We start from the raw sequence: 22,184 nt of genomic DNA, 5'->3' as shown, positions 1-22,184 counted from the left end.
AACAAGGTCCTAGCAATCCACAAGTATCCAATAATACTTATAATCAGCAAAGACCGAATTTTCAAAACAAACCACCACAACAAACCGATGATAAAAAGCCGAATTTAGAAGATATGATGACGAAGCTAGTTGAAACTCAAACGCAATTTTTCACATCTCAGAAACAAACCAATGAACAAAATGCTCAAGCATTTAGAAATCAACAAGCTTCTATTCAAAATCTGGAACAAGAAGTAAGTAACCTAGCAAGGTTAATAGGTGAAAGAAAACCGGGAAGTTTACCTAGTGATACAAATGCTAACCCCCGGAATGAAACAGCTAAAGCTATTACCACAAGAAGTGGTACAACACTTAAACCACCTGAAATACCTGTAACTTCTGATGAAACTATTCCTACTCCACAAGAACCACAACCTGATCAAGATAAGGAAAAAGAACCGGTAGTTGAAAAGGTTAATGAAGATAACACAGTTAAGGATAAACCTTATGTTAAACCATATCAACCACCACTTCCTTACCCGAGTAAAATGAAGAAAGAAAAACTAGAAGCCGAGCAATCCAAATTCTTGGATATGTTTAAACAGATAAATGTAAATCTTCCTTTCATTGATGTGATTTCAGGAATGCCAAGGTATGCTAAATTCTTGAAAGATCTAATCACGAATAGAAAGAAAATGGAAGAACTCTCGGCTGTTACTATGAATGCTAATTGTTCAGCAGTGCTGTTGAATAAGATACCAGAAAAACTATCTGATCCAGGAAGTTTCACAATTCCATGTTTTCTGGGTAGTCTTAGTTCAATAGAAGCATTGGCAGACTTAGGTGCTAGTATAAATCTAATGCCGTATTCACTATACGCTAAACTAGACCTTGGAGAATTGAAACCAACCAGAATAAGCATACAACTAGCCGATAGATCAATAAAATATCCTAGAGGGATAATGGAGAACATGCTAGTTAAAGTTGGTACTTTAGTATTTCCAGTAGATTTTGTTGTTTTGGACATGGAAGAAGATTCTCAAGTTCCTCTCATATTAGGAAGACCATTCTTAAACACGGCTAAAGCAATGATAGACGTGTTCGGTAAGAAACTGACCCTAAGTATAGAGGATGAGAGTGTTACCTTTTCAGTTGATAGAGCAATGCAACAACCACAATCTGCAGATGATACATGTTATTATATTCAAACTATAGATGCACATGCAGAATTATTAGAAGAATTTCCAGAATTACAAGGAACAGGAGAATGTTCTTTAGGAGAAGGTAATGAACCAATTGATGAAGCTGAAATGTTAGCTACACTTATAGCTAATGGATATGAACCAACAACAGAAGAAATTCAAATGCTAAAAGAAGAAGACAGATATCGATATAAATCATCGATAGAAGAACCTCCGAAATTAGAGTTAAAGCCACTTCCAAACCATTTGGAATACGCTTATTTACATGGTGAATCTGAATTACCTGTAATAATATCGTCTTCTCTTACTGAAAATGAGAAATCACAACTCATTTCTGTGTTGAAAGCTCATAAACCAGCCATTGCATGGAAGATTCATGATATTAAAGGAATAAGTCCTTCGTATTGCACACATAAAATCCTTATGGAAGAAGGTCATAAAACGTATGTGCAACGCCAACGAAGACTAAATCCTAATATGCAAGATGTAGTTAAGAAAGAAATTATTAAGCTGCTAGATGCAGGTTTGATATATCCAATCTCTGATAGTCCATGGGTAAGCCCAGTTCAATGCGTGCCTAAGAAGGGTGGCATGACTGTCATTACAAATGAGAAAAATGAGCTTATTCCTACTAGGACTGTAACAGGATGGCGTGTATGTATTGATTATAGAAAATTAAATGACGCCACCAGAAAAGATCACTTTCCCTTACCTTTCATAGATCAAATGTTGGAAAGATTAGCCGGAAATAGTTACTATTGTTTTCTAGATGGATTTTCCGGATATTTTCAAATTCCAATAGCACCCGAAGATCAAGAGAAAACTACATTCACGTGCCCTTATGGTACTTTTGCTTACAAACGCATGCCATTTGGACTTTGTAACGCCCCTGCAACCTTTCAAAGGTGTATGATGGCGATTTTTCACGACATGATAGAAGAATGCATGGAAGTATTCATGGATGACTTTTCAGTCTTCGGTGATACATTTAAATCATGTCTAGTTAATCTGGAACGAATGCTAATTAGATGCGAAAAAATCAAATCTAGTACTTAATTGGGAGAAATGCCATTTCATGGTTAAAGAAGGCATCGTTCTTGGACATAAAATTTCAAAAGAAGGAATTGAAGTGGATAGAGCTAAAGTAGATGTAATTGCTAAACTTCCACATCCCACCAATGTTAGAGGAGTTAGGAGTTTTCTAGGGCATGCCGGTTTTTACCGACGTTTCATAAAAGATTTTTCTAAAATTGCCACTCCTATGAATAAACTCCTAGAAAAGGATGCGCCATTCATCTTTTCAGATGAGTGTATCAAATCTTTTAATATTCTTAAAGAGAAACTCACTAATGCACCGATCATGATAACACCAAATTGGAATCTACCATTTGAACTAATGTGCGATGCAAGTGATTTTGCAATGGGAGCCGTTTTAGGACAAAGGATTGAAAAACGATTTCAACCTATATATTATGCTAGTAAGACATTACAAGGAGCACAAACGAACTATACAACTACTGAAAAAGAACTCCTTGCTATTGTCTTTGCTTTTGACAAATTTCGATCATATCTCGTTCTAGCAAAAACGGTGGTCTATACCGACCATTCTGCTCTTAGATACCTATTTTCAAAACAAGATGCTAAACCAAGATTAATCCGTTGGATCTTACTCTTACAAGAGTTTGATATTGAAATCCGAGATAAAAAAGGAGCAGAAAATCTCGCCGCTGATCATCTTTCTCGTCTTGAAAATCCCGAATTAGAAGTTCTGAATGAATCGGCCATACAAGACAACTTTCCTGATGAATATCTATTGAAGATAGATTATAAAGAAATCCCATGGTTTGCAGACTATGCAAACTACTTAGTTTGTGGATTCCTTGAAAAAGGATTATCGTACCAAAGACGAAAGAAATTCTTCAGTGATATAAAACACTATTTCTGGGAAGATCCACATTTGTTTAAAAGTTGTCCCGATGGAATAATACGCCGATGTGTATTTGGAGATGAAGCTAGTAAAATTTTAAACCATTGTCACACAGGACCAACAGGAGGGCATTATGGGCCTCAACTAACAGCAAGAAAAGTTTATGAAGCTGGATTCTATTGGCCTACAATTTACAAAGACGCACACCTTCTTTGCAAATCCTGTGATGCATGTCAAAGGGCCGGAAAAATAAGTCAACGTGATGAAATGCCACAAAATGTCATCCAAGTATGTGAAGTATTTGACATTTGGGGTATTGACTTTATGGGTCCATTTCCAAAATCTCATAATAATCTATATATACTCGTAGCCATTGATTATGTATCTAAATGGGCGGAAGCACAAGCTCTCCCAACTAACGATGCACGAGTTGTAGTCAACTTTTTAAAACGTCTTTTTGCAAGGTTTGGAACACCGAAAGCTTTAATAAGTGATCGGGGTACTCATTTCTGTAATAATCAACTTGAGAAAGTTCTTAAAAGATATGGAGTAACTCATAAAATCTCCACCGCATATCATCCACAAACAAGTGGACAAGTTGAAAATACAAACCGAGCTTTAAAACGTATTCTAGAGAAAACCGTAGGATCAAATCCGAAGGAATGGTCCATTAAATTGGAGGATGCACTCTGGGCTTTTAGAACAGCCTACAAAACTCCAATTGGAACCACACCTTTTAGACTTGTTTATGGAAAAGCGTGTCATCTTCCAGTAGAAATTGAACACAAAGCATTTTGGGCTTTGAAGACATGTAATCTTGATTTACATGAAGCCGGACGTCTACGATTAAGTCAACTAAACGAATTAGAAGAATTAAGACATGAAGCATACGAAAATTCGTTAATCTATAAAGAAAGATCGAAGAAATGGCATGATAAAAGAATCAGAAGTTCAAAAGAATTTAAAGAAGGAGACAGAGTTCTTCTTTTCAATTCACGATTCAAGCTATTTCCTGGAAAATTGAAATCAAGATGGTCTGGACCATTCATAGTCAAAAGAGTTTTCCCATACGGAACGATAGAATTGATAAATTCAAATGGGATTGAATTTAAAGTTAATGGTCACAGAGTTAAACATTACATACATGGTCCGATGGAAGTCGACAACGAAGTTAATCACAATTTCGACACCACAGCTAACTAAGTGTGGGGAGAATCAAGTCTTTAAAGGATAATATGTATTTCTGTTAGAGTTAGATTGTCTGTTTTCGTGTAGTTCTCGAAAATGGAACACGTATGGTCTTTCCCTAGCAGACCCTAAAGAACTAGTCTTCTCCCCCCATTCTGAATTTTTAATTTTTTTAGGTTTTTACAAAATGAAGACTGCCTGTGAACTAAACCATGGTCTAATGCTACACGCTTTGATCACTAAAAGAAATAATGACATACTACCGAGTGAAATAGTATCAGTAATCAGAGAAAGAATGGACGGAGTTAGAAAAGGATCCAGATGCGAAGATAATAAGTTACAATTTGGTAAAGGAAAATCAAAATCCGCAGCGAAAAGAAGAGCACGACACCTAGAACGATGTCACAAATGCGGAAAATGGTCACATGGAGGTAAATGTTCAAATAATCAAACCTATTCCAATACCGAATTTGTTACTTTATGCAGAGACGGACCGTTCATATGTTTAGAAGAAAAGACAATGAATGCTCGAGGTTACGCCTATGCAGCCATGGAAAACCAATTAAACCGACTATCTTATGAATATAATAGATCATATAACTAAGAAATCTATTTCACAGGTATGTCTGTACAGTTTTTATTTTTATTTTTATTTTTAACCTTTTGATAATAAACGCTAATTTGTTCGCTAAAAAGTATTAAATTGGTATTAAATAAAATTAGGTTTGGCGACCGAAATTATTGATATTGTTCAAAAATTTACTACATCACTGCGAAATTTAACGTTTATTCTTAAGGTATAAATATCTTTAATCAATCAACCCAAAATATTTCAAAAGTTCGTCATGAGTTAAATTAGGTCTTGGAACCGAAATTACTTTACCGAAAAGAGGGGCGCATATTTTTGATAATATTTGATTGATTAAAGTGGGATAAAAAGACAAAAAGATTTTTAAATTTATTTTTACCATGTTTTTAAAATTAATATTTAAATCTTAAGTTAATATTGTAAACTTTGTAAAAACAATATATTTAAAATTGTAAATATTTGAATTTTTAAATAAGTTTGGTGTGAATTTATAATATGAATTTATAAATTAAGTCTGGTGTGAATTTTTAAAATATGAATTTTTAATTTTATGCATTTCAAATTTTAAGTTTGGTGTGAATTTTTAATATTAAATTTTGAATTTTATATTTAAGTTGTGTGAATTTAAAAACAAAAATTTACTTTATCTCATTAAGTTAAGAATATGATTTTTAAAATTCGTCGTAAGTTGAAGACTAGGTCTTTGAACCGAAATTGCTTTACCCGAGGAAGGGACGAGAACTTTTATTATCATTATTTTTAATCTTACTGAATTAGAGTATGCCAAAAACATTGAAAAAACCCAAAAATCTAAGCTTTTAAAACAATCGCTACAAAAAGACAAATTTTAAAATTTTGTCGAGGGACGGACTAGAGCATCGTCCCGAAACGACCTCGTCTTAAAAAAGAAACAAAATTTTTAAAATTTTATTAAATTTTATGTTTTAAAAGTATAAGGTTTTTATATAAAAAAAAAAAAAAAAAAAAAAAAAAAATTAAAAAAAAAAAATCCAGAAATTACACCCCATGCGAGTCGCATGGGGATGGGCAGGAAGCCATGCGACTCGCATGGCCATAAAAAACTGGACAGGATCAAAATCCAGCCGAGTTCTGCTCTTTCTTTCACAAACACACACATATACACGAAAACTCTCCCAAACTCTCTCAATTTTTCACCAATTTTCACCAAATTTCTTGCAAAACTTCACAATAATCATGCCTAGATTCAGTAGTCTCAACCCCTTCAGGAGAAAGGTAAAGATTTCACCCCTAATCTCTTTAAATTCGAATTTTTGTGTTCTTGAGCTAGAAAATTTATATTTTGATTTTGTTAAATTTAGGTGTAATTAGAGCTAAATTGTTGTTATATTATGCATGTATATCCTAGATAGAAGCTATTTAACATGAATTGAAGCTAAAAACTTCAAATTTTTAAGAATCTAGGGTTTGTGTTCTTGAGCAATTTGGGGCTTTTTGATATAAACAGGTTATGGCCGATTTTTTTCATGAATTGTTGCTAAATTAAGTAGTGTAACATGTTTAGGTAGTTAATTTATCCAAACTTTGAGCCTAAACATGTTTTTAAGAATTAAAGTAGACTTTTTAAGTCTAAAAATTCATGAACTTGGATAATTTGATATAAAGGCCATTTGAAACTTGTTTCATTGCTAGTAGTGATTATTTGGCATGTTATTTAAGATAAATGCTTATGAACTTGATGTACATTTTTCGTATATGTTTATTTGACAAAGTGTAAACTTGACAAAAATATGAAAATGAGCACTAGTTTGATTTGAATGCCATGTAACAAGTGTTTAATTGCTATAATGATTATTGTTGACATGTTTAAAAGTTTAAATGTGATAAAACATTGTACACATTTTCGTATGTAAAAGTGTAGAATTGTTATTGTTAAGAAAATGTGTATAAAATGTGTTATGAATTGAACATGTCATCATAATTGTTTCAAGTTATTATTTTGCTAACACTAATGCATATTTGGATGCACAAATTTTGTGTTTAATGTGTTTTGCAGAAAGCCGATACTGGAGGTTCAGGAGCATCATCGTCCAGGCAACCAGAGCCCGAACCGGAAATGTTTCATGAACAAGAACAACATATGCAACAAGAAGAAGAAGAACAGGAGGAGCAACATATTCCATATCACGATCAAGATCAATTATTCATGAATCAGTTTCGTCAATTCGCTCCACATCAAAGGATTCTGAGCTTAGACATTAATGAAGATCAGTTACACCCAAATCTGAGATTTGATCGATGTTGGATAGAGTATCCAGATTATCAAAAGAACATGCACATTCTCTACTTTAAAGTTGTTGAAATGCCAAGGGCAATTGACTGGGTACCTTTGGAAACAGTTAACCTTGCCGAACCGATTCGGGAATTATTGGTGCAAAGGTATGGTAATTCTCAGTTTAACGATTGGATGCGTCTATTTTCCATTCGTAGAACCATATATAGGGAATGGTGTATAGAATTACTTAGTACTATTAAGTTAAACAGTGATGTTAGGAGGATAGATGATAGAAGCTTTATTAGATTTCTGTTAGGTGGACGAATGTACAGAATGTCCATGATAGATTTAGCCAGGGCCTTACAGATTTACACCCCTGCTGAACTTTTGAGCCCCGACTGTAATAGCCTGATTGCCCAAGGAGAAAGGGTAGATAGGGAATTTGATGTTAACGCTGTCTGGAGGCGTATGTCCCACTTTAATGAATTTCACGCCAGTGGAAATCATACATACTTAGATATAGACAGAGCTGAACTCCGGGTGATTCATAGATTCTTAGCAAACACAATTACACAAAGGGGTAGGAATAAGGAGAAATTGACCGTAAACGATTTGTTCTACCTCAAGTGTATTAGAGACCCGAGGAGTTTCGTTAACATTCCCTATTGTGTTGGTTATTATCTCGCTAATGTAGTTTCGGGGATGAAATCGGGGAGTATTATAGGTGGTGGTATTTTCATTACTCTCATTGGAGAGTATTTAGGTGTAGATAAGCACCAAGGGGGTCCAATGAACGAAATAGAGGACGGAGGTGAAACTATAAGTTCAAACCTTTATCACGGTGCAAGGGTATTATTGATGAGACGTGGTCGGGTATATCGATACGAGGGACCTCAGCGACAGGTAGAGAGAGGTTCGGATGATGAGATGGAGGAGGCGAACAACATTATAGGAGTTGTTCGGGAGACTGCTCTTGATTTAGGCATTCGTATGGAGGATGAATACATGACGAACTATGATAGGCATATGCAGTACGAGGCATGGCAACGCCGGAATGACTACGAGCATTCCCGGCAACGAGAGCATGGTCGATGGGATTATCATCAGCGCCAAATTATAAGCCAGTTGCAGCCTGGCGAGATGTATTATCCGACCCGACCCGCATACTATCCCGCACATCAGCCAGAAATGAGACCACCCTATGATTCATATGATTATGACGCAGCATACCAGTTCACCTATAATCAGCCATGGAACCCGGACGCGAACATGAATTGGGATCCATATCCTAATTTTCCTCCTAACCCACCTCCTGATCAGTAGAGATAAGTTGGTAATTTTTATTTTTATTATTTTAAACACTTAACATTTTATTACGTTTATGTAATGTTTGATATTCTTATTATTATTGTGTACTAATATTTTTCTTATAGTTTGAAAGTGGGATGCCAAAGTTCCATTTCAAATTACATGTATGATTATATTTGTATTGTATGTATTCTATTTTATGCACAAAACAGGGTTAAACAACGCGTTTTCAAAGACTGGCATTAAGTTCAGCAAAAGCAAGTAATTTTGACGACAATGATGCAAAATATATGTGAAATAACAACAAGACGGAATGAACAAATGACGTGCACCATTTATCATTCAGCAAACAAACGCCAATATATTTGGAAACTTTGGTAAAAATTTAATCATTTTCACACAAATCACCCTCAATAATTTAAATTGTTACTGATTTCTTGCAAATGAGGGCATTGCAAGATCTTAAGTGTGGGAAGGGGTTAAATTCTTTCGGATTTTAAAATTTTTATATTAAACACTTGGTTACCATTAAAAATACTAGTAAATCAGTAGTTGTATTAGAATCTAGTGCTCTCTGATAAAAAAGAACAGCCCTAGTCTTATATACTGACTACCCAATTCTAGTAAAATTTTTATTAATTTTCAATTAAATGAATTCAAAATCATGTTTATACATATTTATGAACGATAAAACTAGGTTTTAACACCGAAATTATTGTTACCTCGGAAAGGACATAAATTGAGAAACAAACTAAAATGTTAAAATTCATTTAAAATGGAATAGAGGACGATAAAAAGGAAAATAAAAGCCAAGTGTGGGAAAATTTACCAAGTTATCTTAAACATATGTCACATATATCTGTAACAAATAACTGAAAATACTTTTGCTTTGGACTAAACTAAACTGTTTTACCCGATGAAAGAAAAGAAGAGATGGATCTACATGATGAATCAATTCCATCATTAAAAGGAAGTAAAGTCTTCCGAAAAAGACACGCGCTTCTTGATTTAGGTCATGAAGTTGTCGTCCAGACCAGCTGTAGGTTGACGAAAAATCTAGAAAAGTCATCACTAAAATCAGCAGGAAATCCACGGACCTTAGCATTAAACAGGGTCGCCAAGTGGTCAGATTTATCCTAACCATGAGAAGGATTTATCTCGTACAATGGGGGGGCACCATGCAAATTAGCTGGATAAGACTAATGAATCAGATCCCCAGAAAAGATAATCTCCTTAAAGATTAAAAATCAGCTTTTAAGACTGATATTACTCAATCCTAGAGATTGACCTTAAAGATTGAGAATTCAAACTCATGGAATTCGATGATATCTAAACTCGAGCTTGAACGAGAAAATATTTTGATCAAAAATACAAACCGATTTGTTTTCTGAAAACCCTATTTTCAATGCGTTCATTACCATTGAACGTAAAATCCTAGGAATTCACCTGGAATTCATTAGGTCACCTGAACTAAATCGGGTGTCAACCGTAAGAACGGTGGTTGCATAGCATGGTCAAAGACAGGACCTTGTGCCAGACCGAAAAATTATAAGGGTGAGCTTTACTATTGCTCCTACCAAGGATAGTAATTGCGTCCGACACGTTATAGACCATAATCAAAAGCATGTCACGGGACATTGCCTTAACAGTTGCTTGTTCAACGCTTTCCTTTACAACCGGACGGTAGTTTACCGAAAGGTAATATACGGAACAAGTAAACTGGACGTGTTGCTTTCCAAATACAAGGTTAGCAAGTGGGTGACACAAAACCGCAAGTTTTGAGCTAAAATTTTCAAATCTGAAACCCACCAAACCCACAAAAATATTTTGCAAACACCGGTAAAGGGTTATTCCGGAAAACTTATCTAGGGTAAAAACTAGATTTCGAAAGATCAAATGTTTTCATAAAGATCCAATTTCCTTAATGGATCTAAATTTTCATAGTCATGTGGGACTGTAAACCATATCGTTACTACCATTGTTTATACCGCCGTATAGAAATCACTGATGTACAAAGTGTGAAGAATAAAGAAGTGATTCTAGTATTTCAAGACGATATTGCTTGAGGACAAGCAACGCTCAAGTGTGGGAATATTTGATAATGCTAAAAACGAACATATATTTCATAGCATTATTCCTCAAGAAAGACAAGCTTTTAGTTGCAATTGTTCTATTTACAAGCGATATTCGTTTAAATTTAAAAAAGAGAAGATAAAAGGCAGATTCGACAAATTGAAGACAAAAAGGTCCAAAGAGCTAAAAAGTACAAGATACAACTAAAAAGGTTCAAAATATTGATGAGGAACGTCTCAAAATGACAAGAGTACAAGTTGCGGAACGCAAAGTACGCGAATCAAAATAATACACGAGAACGTCCGAAAATCCGGAACCGGGACCTGAGCCAAGAAGAAACGCCCGACGCAACGGACCAAAAATATCTAGTCTACTATGCACAAGAATATAATATAATATATATATATAATTATATATAATTATATATTATATATATTATTATTATTATATTACGTCGGCAAGAAGAAAACAAAGTAGTTGGCTGAATCCAGGGTGGCCATGCGACTCGCATGGCCAGAAGCACAAAATCATGCGAGTCGCATGGTGTGAGATTGCTGGTCAGGTCCTATATAAAGCCAGTTTTCTGCCGAGTTTTAAGCATCTTTTTTTTCTTCCTCTTCATAAGTAATATATATTTATATTTATAATTTATATTTTAATTTTAATTATAATTCTAATAATAAGGGTATGTTAGCGAATGTTGTAAGGGTGTAAGTCGAAATTCTGTCCGTGTAACGCTACGCTATTTTTAATCATTGTAAGTTATGTTCAACCTTTTTATATTAATGTCTCGTAGCTAAGTTATTATTATGCTTATTTAAAACGAAGTAATCATGATGTTGGGCTAATTACTAAAATTGGGTAATTGGGCTTTGTACCATAATTGGGGTTTGGACAAAAGAACGACACTTGTGGAAACTAGACTATGGGCTATTAATGGGCTTTATATTTGTTTAACTAAATGAAAGTTTGTTAATGTTAATATAAAAATTTACAATTGGGCGTCCCTATAAACTACCATATACACTCAATCGGACACGATGGGCGGGGTATTTATATGTACGAATAATCGTTCATTTTACCGGACACGGGAATGGATTAATAGCCACTAGAATAATCAAAACAGGGGTGAAATTACATTCAAGGGTAATTGGTGTAATTGTTAACAAAGTGGTAAAACCTTGGTTTACACGCAGTCGATAACCTGGTGTATTCATTAAACAAAGTATTAAAACCTTGTTACAATTCGAATCCCCAATTAGTTGGAATATTTATCTTCGGGTATAATAATAATTTGACAAGGACACTTGCAATTTATATTTATGACTGATGGACTGTTATGGACAAAAACCAGACGGACATATTGAATAATCCAGGACAAAGGACAATTAACCCATGGGCATAAAACTAAAATCAACACGTCAAACATCATGATTACGGAAGTTTAAATAAGCATAATTCTTTTATTTCATATTTAATTTCCTTTATTTTATATTTAATTGCACTTCTAATTATCGCACTTTTATTGTTATTTAATCGCACTTTTAATTATCGTACTTTTAATTATCGCAATTTAATTTTATCGCATTTTTATTATTCGCAATTTCATTATCGTTATTTACTTTACGCTTTAATTTAAAGTCTTGTATTTATTTTATATTTTACATTAGGTTTTAACTGCGACTAAAGTTTTAAAATCGACAAACCGGTCATTAAACGGTAAAAACCCCCCTTTATAATAATAATATTACCTATATATATATTTGTATTTTTATAAAAATAAACTAATATAGCGTTGAGCTTTGTTTAAAGATTTCCCTGTGGAACGAACCGGACTTACTAAAAACTACACTACTGTACGGTTAGGTACACTGCCTATAAGTGTTGTAGCAAGGTTTAAGTATATCCATTCTATAAATAAATAAATATCTTGTGTAAAATTGTATCGTATTTAATAGTTTTTCCTAGTAAAATATAAGCTATTTTATATACACCTCGTTCGACATCAGGTATTTGGGTAATTTCACTTGGGGCCGGATTTGTGAGCCATATTAGCTGGTTTGGATCAGTTTTGGATCATTTTCACATCCATCCATCACTCCCAACTATCTAGAGAGAGAGAGAGAGATTCTAGAGAGAGATTTGGGGTTTTGGAGAAGAAGGAGGCCGTTTGGATCAAAAGCTCGAGTTCTAAAGTTGTTCCTTTCGTTCCTAGCTACGTTGTGGTAGTATTGGTAAGCTCAAACTCCGAATTTCATCTATTTGATTTGATATTCAAGTTAGGGTTTTGAGTTAGTTTGTGGTAAAACCCTTTTAGGTGATGAAATGGGTTTAGTGAAGCTAGTAATTGGGTATATTGTTAATTGTTGGTGGATTTTGGGTTGGTGAACTAATTGGCCATGTTTAGGGCTTTAAATTGAGTTTAATCACTTAAGTTAGTGATTACGGAAGTATTGAAACCCATTTAAAGTTATTTGGTTGACTAATTGTGACTTTGGGTCAAATTAGGGTTTGGTGGTGATTATGACCCATTTGGCGATTTAATGAGGTTTATAAACTTGAAATGGATTAAGTTGAAGTATAAAACCAAGTTAAATGTGTTTTGGGTGTCAAAACTTGTAAATGGTGAGATTTTGACCTTATGGGTCAAAATTAGGGTTTAAGTGTCAAAATGGGTATGACACGTGTTTAACACTTGAGTTCGGGTTTAATTGGCGTATTAGGACCATTCTCACTTGTGTTAGTGATTATTGGTTAGTTTTGGGCACGGTTTGTGCTTGGAAGTGCATTTGGGTCGAAATTGCGCTAAGTGACGAATTGGGTTGATTTGTAAATCCACTCTAAGTGTATTGTTGTAATTGTGATAATGGAATAGGTACTTTCCATTGGCGAGTTGCGGATTTCTTGGAAGCATTCTTCAAGACTTCAAGGTGAGTGATAATATCCTATGTGCATATGTATGTGTAGGATGGGTGCGGGTCAGGTGAAGTGATTCTCGGCTATAGAGCTCACTTCACATATAGGTGGATTTGATAGACTTGCGTTTAGATCCAATTGGCACGGTTGTGCGTTTTGGTTGACCATATTTGGCGAGGTACACGTTTTGTGTGTACACTATCACACGTGGTTGTGATGTGGATGATATAACCCCAATGGCGAAGGGTTTTGAGTTGGAGAAGTGAATCACGTGTAGTTCGGATTCACGATGACGCGTGTAGTTCGGTCATCTTATCAAAATGAATCTCGTGTAGTTCGGATTCATGGTAACTCGTGTAGTTCGGTCATCTTATCAAAATGAATCTCGTGTAGTTCGGATTCATGGTGACTCGTGTAGTTCGGTCATCTTATTGAGGTAGTAATCTCGTGTGGTTTCGGATTACTAAGGCTCGTGTAGTTCGGCCAACCTCGATGTTGTGAAGATAGTAATCTCGTGTGGTTTCGGATTACTAAGGCTTTTGTAGTTCGGCCAATCTTCATTGTGGTATTTGGTTCTCGGTATTGGGTTAAGGTGTTAACCTTGTTCGTTTATATTGTTATATATTAATGTATTGTTGTGTTGTAGCTAACCCTCCGGGCGTAGCTATTTGGCGTTGTTCACATCGTCGTTGGTGAACTTATATTGTTGTTGTATCTTTAGCTCATTGCTTAGAGATCGTACGGTATGCTTAGTGTAGTGCCTTATATGGATGCCTCGGTATGCGGTATTTGATATTTGTGTGGCGTGTCCATTTTATACATATATATGTATGTAGTATATTATCATTCACTAAGCGTTAGCTTACCCTCTCGTTGTTGACTCTTTTTATAGATTGCATGCGGATGGTGGCTCGGGTAAGCGCGAGGATTAGAGGACTTGCATAGTTTGCGTAGAAGGCTTGCTTTTGGATTTAATAGGATTGGGTAGCGTATCCCCAATCGCCATGCTCGGCTTTGTTTTGTATTAAAAGTCGTATGGTCGAAAATTGTATTTTGGTACTTAAGGGGTAATTTGGGTCAATCTGGGCCCCGCTTCGTAAACATAATTTTATTAATAGAACGTGCTAGTTTTTATATATAGAACATGGGGTTAAAAGCGTTACGCCTAAATATGTCGGGAACTAGTCAAACATTTTCGCATTTAAAGACTTTCCGGACAGTCAGGTTTGGCGCGCCGCGCGGCCTATATGGCGCGCCGCGCCAGGTGGCAGTTCAGCAAATTTTTTATTTATTTTGTATTTTCACGTGGTTTGTTCGCGGGTTGGTTTGGGTTGTTACAAGTGGTATCAGAGCATGGTCTAAGGGATTTAGGTGACTTGAGATAGGTGCCTAGACTTAGACTTGTGTGTGCTTAAATTGTTGCGGGACTTGTAGGATTACGGGTCGGAATGGGTTTGGTTAGTGCCTTGGCTATAGGTTGACTAACGTTTATATTAGTAATGCGGATATTATTAATATGTTGTTGTGTTGTGATAATAATTCTCGCGTGTGTTTGTACCGCGTAGAATTTTGGTTGTGTTTGTGTATATCATCGAGCGAGACGGTCGTTGTACTAACGAGTCGATGCGGCATGTGTGCGTAATAAGAACTTTCAAACCTTATTACGGGTGCAAATCGTGTCTAACAAGTGATGTACGATGAGTGTTTAGCAAGATGGGGCTGTGTCGTGCGTACGGTTTTACACGTTCGTGGACTAATCGTTTTGCATTCTTTAGAATGACGACGCGAAACGAGACCGAGGCGAATGACGTGGAGTTTAACGCTAGGGTTGCGGCCGCCGTTGCGGAGCAAATGGGTGCGTTAGAAGAAAGAATGGAAAGGAGGTATTCCGAACTTCAAAGTAGTGGTGAAATGGAGCGTTATCTTAAGAGCTTCATGAGGACTAAACCCCCGATGTATGACGGAAAGCCGGATCCTTTGGTAAGCACAACTTGGATTTCGAACGTCGAAGGGTGTTTCCGTACTATTGATTGCCCTCCCGAGAGAAAGACGAGACTCGCTACGAGTTTGTTGCGGGGTAGGGCAAGGGATTGGTTGGATGGTAAGATTGATCTTGTCGGTGGCGAGACGTTTATGGCTTTATCGTGGGACGACTTTAAGGAGGAATTCTTCGAGGAGTTCCGGACTTCGGCCGATTTGTGGGAATTGCGTAATGAGTTACGAAATTTGCGACAAGGATCTATGGATTTGAGTACTCTTAAGACGACCTTCATGGCGAAGGCTCGTTTTTGTCCAGAGTATTTGGGGAATGATCGTTTGTTGATGGGAGATTTCTATCGGACCTTGAATGATGACTTGAAAAGTAAAATTAGCCGGGGTCAAGCGAAATCGTTTTCGGAATTATTCGACTTGGCTAGAGGTTTCGAGTCGTATTCACGATTGAAAAAGGGTAAACCTTCAAGTGAGCGAAGGGTCGTTTCTTATGGTGCTCCGAGTAAGAGGGCTAAGGGTCCGAGTGTGAGCACGGGTGGTACGCGAGCGGGTATGTCGGATTCTAGTGCGGCTAGATGTTACAATTGTGGCGTGAGGGGTCACAAGTCTTGGGAATGTCGGTACCAAAGGGTGATGGTATGGTGTGCTTCAATTGCCAAAAAGAAGGACATCGTAAGTCGGAATGTCCCAAGTTAGCGGGGACGGGTGCGGCCAGGAGACGTTAAGGTACGTTTAATTTTGATAAATATGTCTTTTGATTATTTATTAAATGCCGTTTGAGTTTGAGTTGCGTGCCTTTGTTGTGCATGTTATGCAATGGGTGACGTTCCTAATGGAAGTACCCTATGTTGATGTTTGATTGACGGGCGAAGGGCGTAAGACTTGGTGCAACCAAGCATTCCTTAGTATTTGGGAAACGTTTCTACCAAGCCACGGAAATGGTTTTGGTGTTTGGTTGTTAAGCGCGTGTTCGCTTTTATGTCGAAGTGACGAATCATGAGGTTAGTCGGTTGGTTGGAACCCTTGAGATCGAGTGTTTTAAATCTCGATGTGTGTTGGTAATGGAGTCTTTATGACGCGACATTAGGTGCCTCTTTTATACCTACTAGCGTGGTGTTCGACTCTGATTGTGTTGCGGTACACTTTTCGTACAAAGTGTTTAAGGGTTGGTTAAAATCCTTCGTGTGCTCAAGGTTGGAGTAAGATGTGGTAATGGGTCGTGTGAGCCCAATTGTTGGTAAAGTCTACCTGTGGTAGCATTGTGCGGTTGTACGAGTTGTGGATATGGAACGTGGTTCTAAGTGGGGGAGTTACACTCCCGCACGAGGAAGTTTTAGTGTGAGATTTCGGATGATGCTTTTGGTAGATCCGGAAAATGTTGTCGAGACCTAGATTTGGTCGATTTGTGGTAGAGTACAATCTCGGATAAATTGTACTTATGGTTTGGATTTGAATCATCACCGAGGTGGTAACGTGGTAAATCTCGTTGAGAGATAATGGACGTGTTTGGCGAGCAAGGTGAAATCCTCCGGTTAAGGGAGGTGTGTGTCGGGTTCTCTTGTGGAGAATTATTGTTTGGTACCTATGTTTGGTATAGGTGGTTCTTGCTCGATTATGGTATGGTTGTTTGATGAAGCATGATCTTTAGGGTCCGCTGACTTCATCATGTGAATACGTGATTGGTGGAGCATGACTTTCGGGGTCCGCTGACTTCATCATGAGCGTGGTGTTATATCGGTGAAGCATGATCTTCGGGTCCGCTGACTTCATCCGGTGTTGTGATTGGTGGAGCATGACCTTCGGGGTCCGCTGACTTCATCAAGGGAGTAGTGTTATGTCGGTATGGTGTAACACTATCGGGAAATGCGAGTACCGGTGGGAAATGCGAGTACCCTTCCTATGTTGAGATTGTGAATCGCGTGTGGTTTCGGATTCACGATGACACGTGTGGTTTCAGTCATCTTAACTAAATGAATCTCGTGTAGTTCGGATTCATGGTGACTCGTGTAGTTCGGTCATCTTATTGAGGTAGTAATCTCGTGTGGTTTCGGATTACTAAGGCTCGTGTAGTTCGGCCAACCTCGATGTTGTGGAAGTGAATCTCGTGTAGTTCGGATTCACAAATGACTCGTGTGGTTTCGGTCATTGTATTGAGGAGTGAATCTCGTGTAGTTCGGATTCACAATTGACTCGTGTAGTTCGGTCATTCCTCCGGGATAGTGACTCTCGTGTAGTTCGGATTCACTATGGCGCGTGTAGTTCGGCCATTCCCGATTGTTGTTGTGGTGAAGGTAGTGAGTCGCGTGTAGTTCGGATTCACTAAGGCGCGTGTGTTTTCGGCCAGCCTTCGTGTGTTGTGTGATTAGTGATGCGATAGCCGTGTTTCGCTCACGTGTTGTTACGGGTGTGACGATCGTCGATTTTGTACACCATGGGATTAGCGTCGCCATAGTCGCTTGGGCGCTATCGGTTCTAGCCGTTGGATTATGATGTTACGGTAGTTGTGTATTGGTCGTATGGCGCACTACAAGGGATGTTTAGTGATTGGTGTAATCCGTAAGGGTTCGTTTGGTTCGGTCTTCATCGTTTCGGGTTGTTGACCTTAGGTCGATATTTGGTTGTTTTTAGCGTTGTCTGTGGTAAAGGTACGCTAAGGAATTGATATCTTGGTTCGAGATTGATTGAGTTTCCCGATGTGAGGGATTGAGCATGGTTTTAGTGCTCGGATTGTGATTTGTTAAATCGCGTGTGACGATTTTGGTTGTTAGAGGTGATTCATTGGGAAGAGTTGCCTAGGAAAGTCGGATTGGGACGTATGTTTGAGGACCGTGGAGTGTGGTCCGTTTGGTTAAGTGACGAGGATCACGAGGACGTGATCGAGTTTAAGTGGGGGAGAGTTGTAAGACCCAAATATTGATTGTACATAATGTATTTATGGTGTATGATGCGTGTATGAAGTGTACGTGTTGCTTGCTCGAACGTCGAAGGAAACTGGACGTTGTCCGAAGTGACAAGGTGTGTACGTATCTTTTCAACCCCAAATAAAGTTTGAGTTGATGTTTCAAAGCCTTACCATTGGATAGAATATCTTATTACGTTTCCAACGATATTTGATTCATCAAAAACGGAGTTACGGTCGAAAAGTTATGGCCAAAACAAGTTGCTGAAACCTGTTTTGGGCTCGACCACAATTTCCAGTTATTTGGAGCGGCGCTCCACCTTCTGGCGCGGCGCGCCGATTGCTGCTGAGGCAATTTTCAGCCTTTTTAAAAGGTTTAAATGAAGGGTATTTGGGTAATTTCACTTGGGGCCGAATTTGTGAGCCATATTAGCTGGTGTGGATCAGTTTTGGATCATTTTCACATCCATCCATCACTCCTAACTATCTAGAGAGAGAGAGAGAGAGATTCTAGAGAGAGATTTGGGGTTTTGGAGAAGAAGGAGGCCGTTTGGATCAAAAGCTCGAGTTCTAAAGTTGTTCCTTTCGTTCCTAGCTACGTTGTGGTAGTATTGGTAAGCTCAAACTCCGAATTTCATCTATTTGATTTGATATTCAAGTTAGGGTTTTGAGTTAGTTTGTGGTAAAACCCTTTTAGGTGATGAAATGGGTTTAGTGAAGCTAGTAATTGGGTTTATTGTTAATTGTTGGTGGATTTTGGGTTGGTGAACTAATTGGCCATGTTTAGGACTTGAAATTGAGTTTAATCTCTTAAGTTAGTGATTACGGAAGTATTGAAACCCATTTAAAGTTATTTGGTTGACTAATTGTGACTTTGGGTCAAATTAGGGTTTGGTGGTGATTATGACCCATTTGGCGATTTAATGAGGTTTATAAACTTGAAATGGATTAAGTTGAAGTATAAAACCAAGTTAAATGTGTTTTGGGTGTCAAAACTTGTAAATGGTGAGATTTTGACCTTATGGGTCAAAATTAGGGTTTAAGTGTCAAAATGGGTATGACACGTGTTTAACACTTGAGTTCGGGTTTAATTGGCGTATTAGGACCATTCTCACTTGTGTTAGTGATTATTGGTTAGTTTTGGGCACGGTTTGTGCTTGGAAGTGCATTTGGGTCGAAATTGCGCTAAGTGACGAATTGGGTTGATTTGTAAATCCACTCTAAGTGTATTGTTGTAATTGTGATAATGGAATAGGTACTTTCCATTGGCGAGTTGCGGATTTCTTGGAAGCATTCTTCAAGACTTCAAGGTGAGTGATAATATCCTATGTGCATATGTATGTGTAGGATGGGTGCGGGTCGGGTGAAGTGATTCTCGGCTATAGAGCTCACTTCACATATAGGTGGATTTGATAGACTTGCGTTTAGATCCAATTGGCACGGTTGTGCATTTTGGTTGACCATATTTGGCGAGGTACACGTTTTGTGTGTACACTATCACACGTGGTTGTGATGTGGATGATATAACCCCAATGGCGAAGGGTTTTGAGTTGGAGAAGTGAATCACGTGTAGTTCGGATTCACGATGACGCGTGTAGTTCGGTCATCTTATCAAAATGAATCTCGTGTAGTTCGGATTCATGGTGACTCGTGTAGTTCGGTCATCTTATCAAAATGAATCTCGTGTAGTTCGGATTCATGGTGACTCGTATAGTTCGGTCATCTTATTGAGGTAGTAATCTCGTGTGGTTTCGGATTACTAAGGCTCGTGTAGTTCGGCCAACCTCGATGTTGTGAAGATAGTAATCTCGTGTGGTTTCGGATTACTAAGGCTCGTGTAGTTCGGCCAATCTTCATTGTGGTATTTGGTTCTCGGTATTGGGTTAAGGTGTTAACCTTGTTCGTTTATATTGTTATATATTAATGTATTGTTGTGTTGTAGCTAACCCTCCGGGCGTAGCTATTTGGCGTTGTTCACATCGTCGTTGGTGAACTTATATTGTTGTTGTATCTTTAGCTCGTTGCTTAGAGATCGTACGGTATGCTTAGTGTAGTGCCTTATATGGATGCCTCGGTATGCGGTATTTGATATTTGTGTGGCGTGTCCATTTTATACATATATATGTATGTAGTATATTATCATTCACTAAGCGTTAGCTTACCCTCTCGTTGTTGACTCTTTTTATAGATTGCATGCGGATGGTGGCTCGGGTAAGCGCGAGGATTAGAGGACTTGCATAGTTTGCGTAGAAGGCTTGCTTTTGGATTTATTAGGATTGGGTAGCGTATCCCCAATCGCCATGCTCGGCTTTGTTTTGTATTAAAAGTCGTATGGTCGAAAATTGTATTTTGGTACTTAAGGGGTAATTTGGGTCAATGTGGGCCCCGCTTCGTAAACATAATTTTATTAATAGAACGTGCTAGTTTTTATATATAGAACATGGGGTTAAAAGCGTTACGCCTAAATATGTCGGGAACTAGTCAAACATTTTCGCATTTAAAGACTTTCCGGACAGTCAGGTTTGGCGCGCCGCGCGGCCTATATGGCGCGCCGCGCCAGGTGGCAGTTCAGCAATTTTTTTTTTATTTTGTATTTTCACGTGGTTTGTTCGCGGGTTGGTTTGGGTTGTTACACATCCTCATTTCTGCCACCTCCATCCTCCTCTCTTGGCCTTCGTCATTGGCCAACACTCCGATCCGTACAACATGGCCGGTCTAATCGCTACCTTGAAGAATTTCCCCTTCAATTTAAGAGGTATTTTCTTGTCGCACAAAACCCCTTTCGCAGCTCTCCACTTCAGCCATCCTACTCTTATACGGTGAGACACATCCTCATCTATCCTTCCCGATTTGTGTAGCATTGATCCTAAGTATCTAAAGGAATCCTGTGGATGTAAGACCTAATCCCCAATACGAATATCCACAGTATCATTGTGATCTTCGATCCTCCCGTAGTCGCATCTAAGATACTCCGATTTAAGTCTACTAATCCGAAGTCCATTTTGTTCCAGGGCATTCCTCCATTGCTCCAGCCTTCTGTTTAGCTCATCCTGGGATTCCGATACTAAGACAATATCATCGGCAAAAATCAAGCACCAAGGGATACTCCCTTGTATCCTTTGAGACAGGTCGTCTAAGACTAAAGCGAAAAGAAAAGGGCTAAGAGCAGATCCTTGATGTAAACCTACTTCTACTGGGAAATACTCTGTGTATCCTACTGTCGTCCGAACGCGAGTTTTCGCCCCCTGGTACATGTCCATAATAGCTCTTATATACCTACTTGGGATACCTCTACCATTAAGGGTCTTCCAAATCAACTCTCGTGGGACACTATCATAAGCTTTTTCCAAGTCTAAGAAAGCCATGTGTAGGTTCTTTTGTTTCTCTCTATACTTCTCCATAAGACTTCTAATAATGTGAATTGCCTCCATCGAGGAGCGTCCTGGCATGAACCCAAATTGATTCTCTGACACCTTTGTCTCACGTCTAAGCCTAGTCTCAATCACTCTCTCTCATAGTTTCATGGTATGGCTAAGTAACTTTATACCTCTATAGTTACTACACGTCTGTGCATCCCCTTTGTTCTTGTAAATGGGAATAACCTCGCTCAGTCTCCACTCCATTGGCATTTTTGCGCTTCTAAACGTCATGTTGAAAAGGTTTGTCAACCACCTAACCCCATCATCGCCTAAGCACCGCCACGCCTCTATGGGGATTTGGTCCGGTCCTACTGCTTTGTTTCTCCCCATCTTGCGTAGGGCCACTCTAACTTCCCCATGGTTGATCCTCGTGCAGAAACAGTTGTTTTGATATTATGGGGCCATATCATAGACATGAGGTCCTCCATTCCTAGTCCT

General features: G+C 38.0%; 1 protein-coding gene across 1 annotated transcript; it reads right to left on the bottom strand.

Annotated features, from left to right (window-relative positions):
* Positions 1-21,227: 21,227 nt before the first annotated feature.
* LOC139848557 (secreted RxLR effector protein 78-like) lies at positions 21,228-21,692 on the bottom strand. Its single transcript, XM_071838284.1, has one exon. The coding sequence runs from the start codon at positions 21,690-21,692 to the stop codon at positions 21,228-21,230; it is 465 nt and encodes a 154-aa protein (XP_071694385.1).
* Positions 21,693-22,184: the final 492 nt, after the last annotated feature.

The sequence above is a fragment of the Rutidosis leptorrhynchoides genome, chromosome 5 (assembly GCF_046630445.1).
Source record: "Rutidosis leptorrhynchoides isolate AG116_Rl617_1_P2 chromosome 5, CSIRO_AGI_Rlap_v1, whole genome shotgun sequence".
NCBI lineage: Eukaryota > Viridiplantae > Streptophyta > Magnoliopsida > Asterales > Asteraceae > Rutidosis > Rutidosis leptorrhynchoides.
Note: the sequence above shows the minus strand (reverse complement) of the source record. Positions and strands in the feature narration are given on the sequence as shown.

Coding starts and splice junctions, on each gene's coding strand:
- LOC139848557 (XM_071838284.1), bottom strand. CDS start 21,692: ATGGCTTTCTTAGACTTGGAAAAAGCTTATGATAGTGTCCCACGAGAG.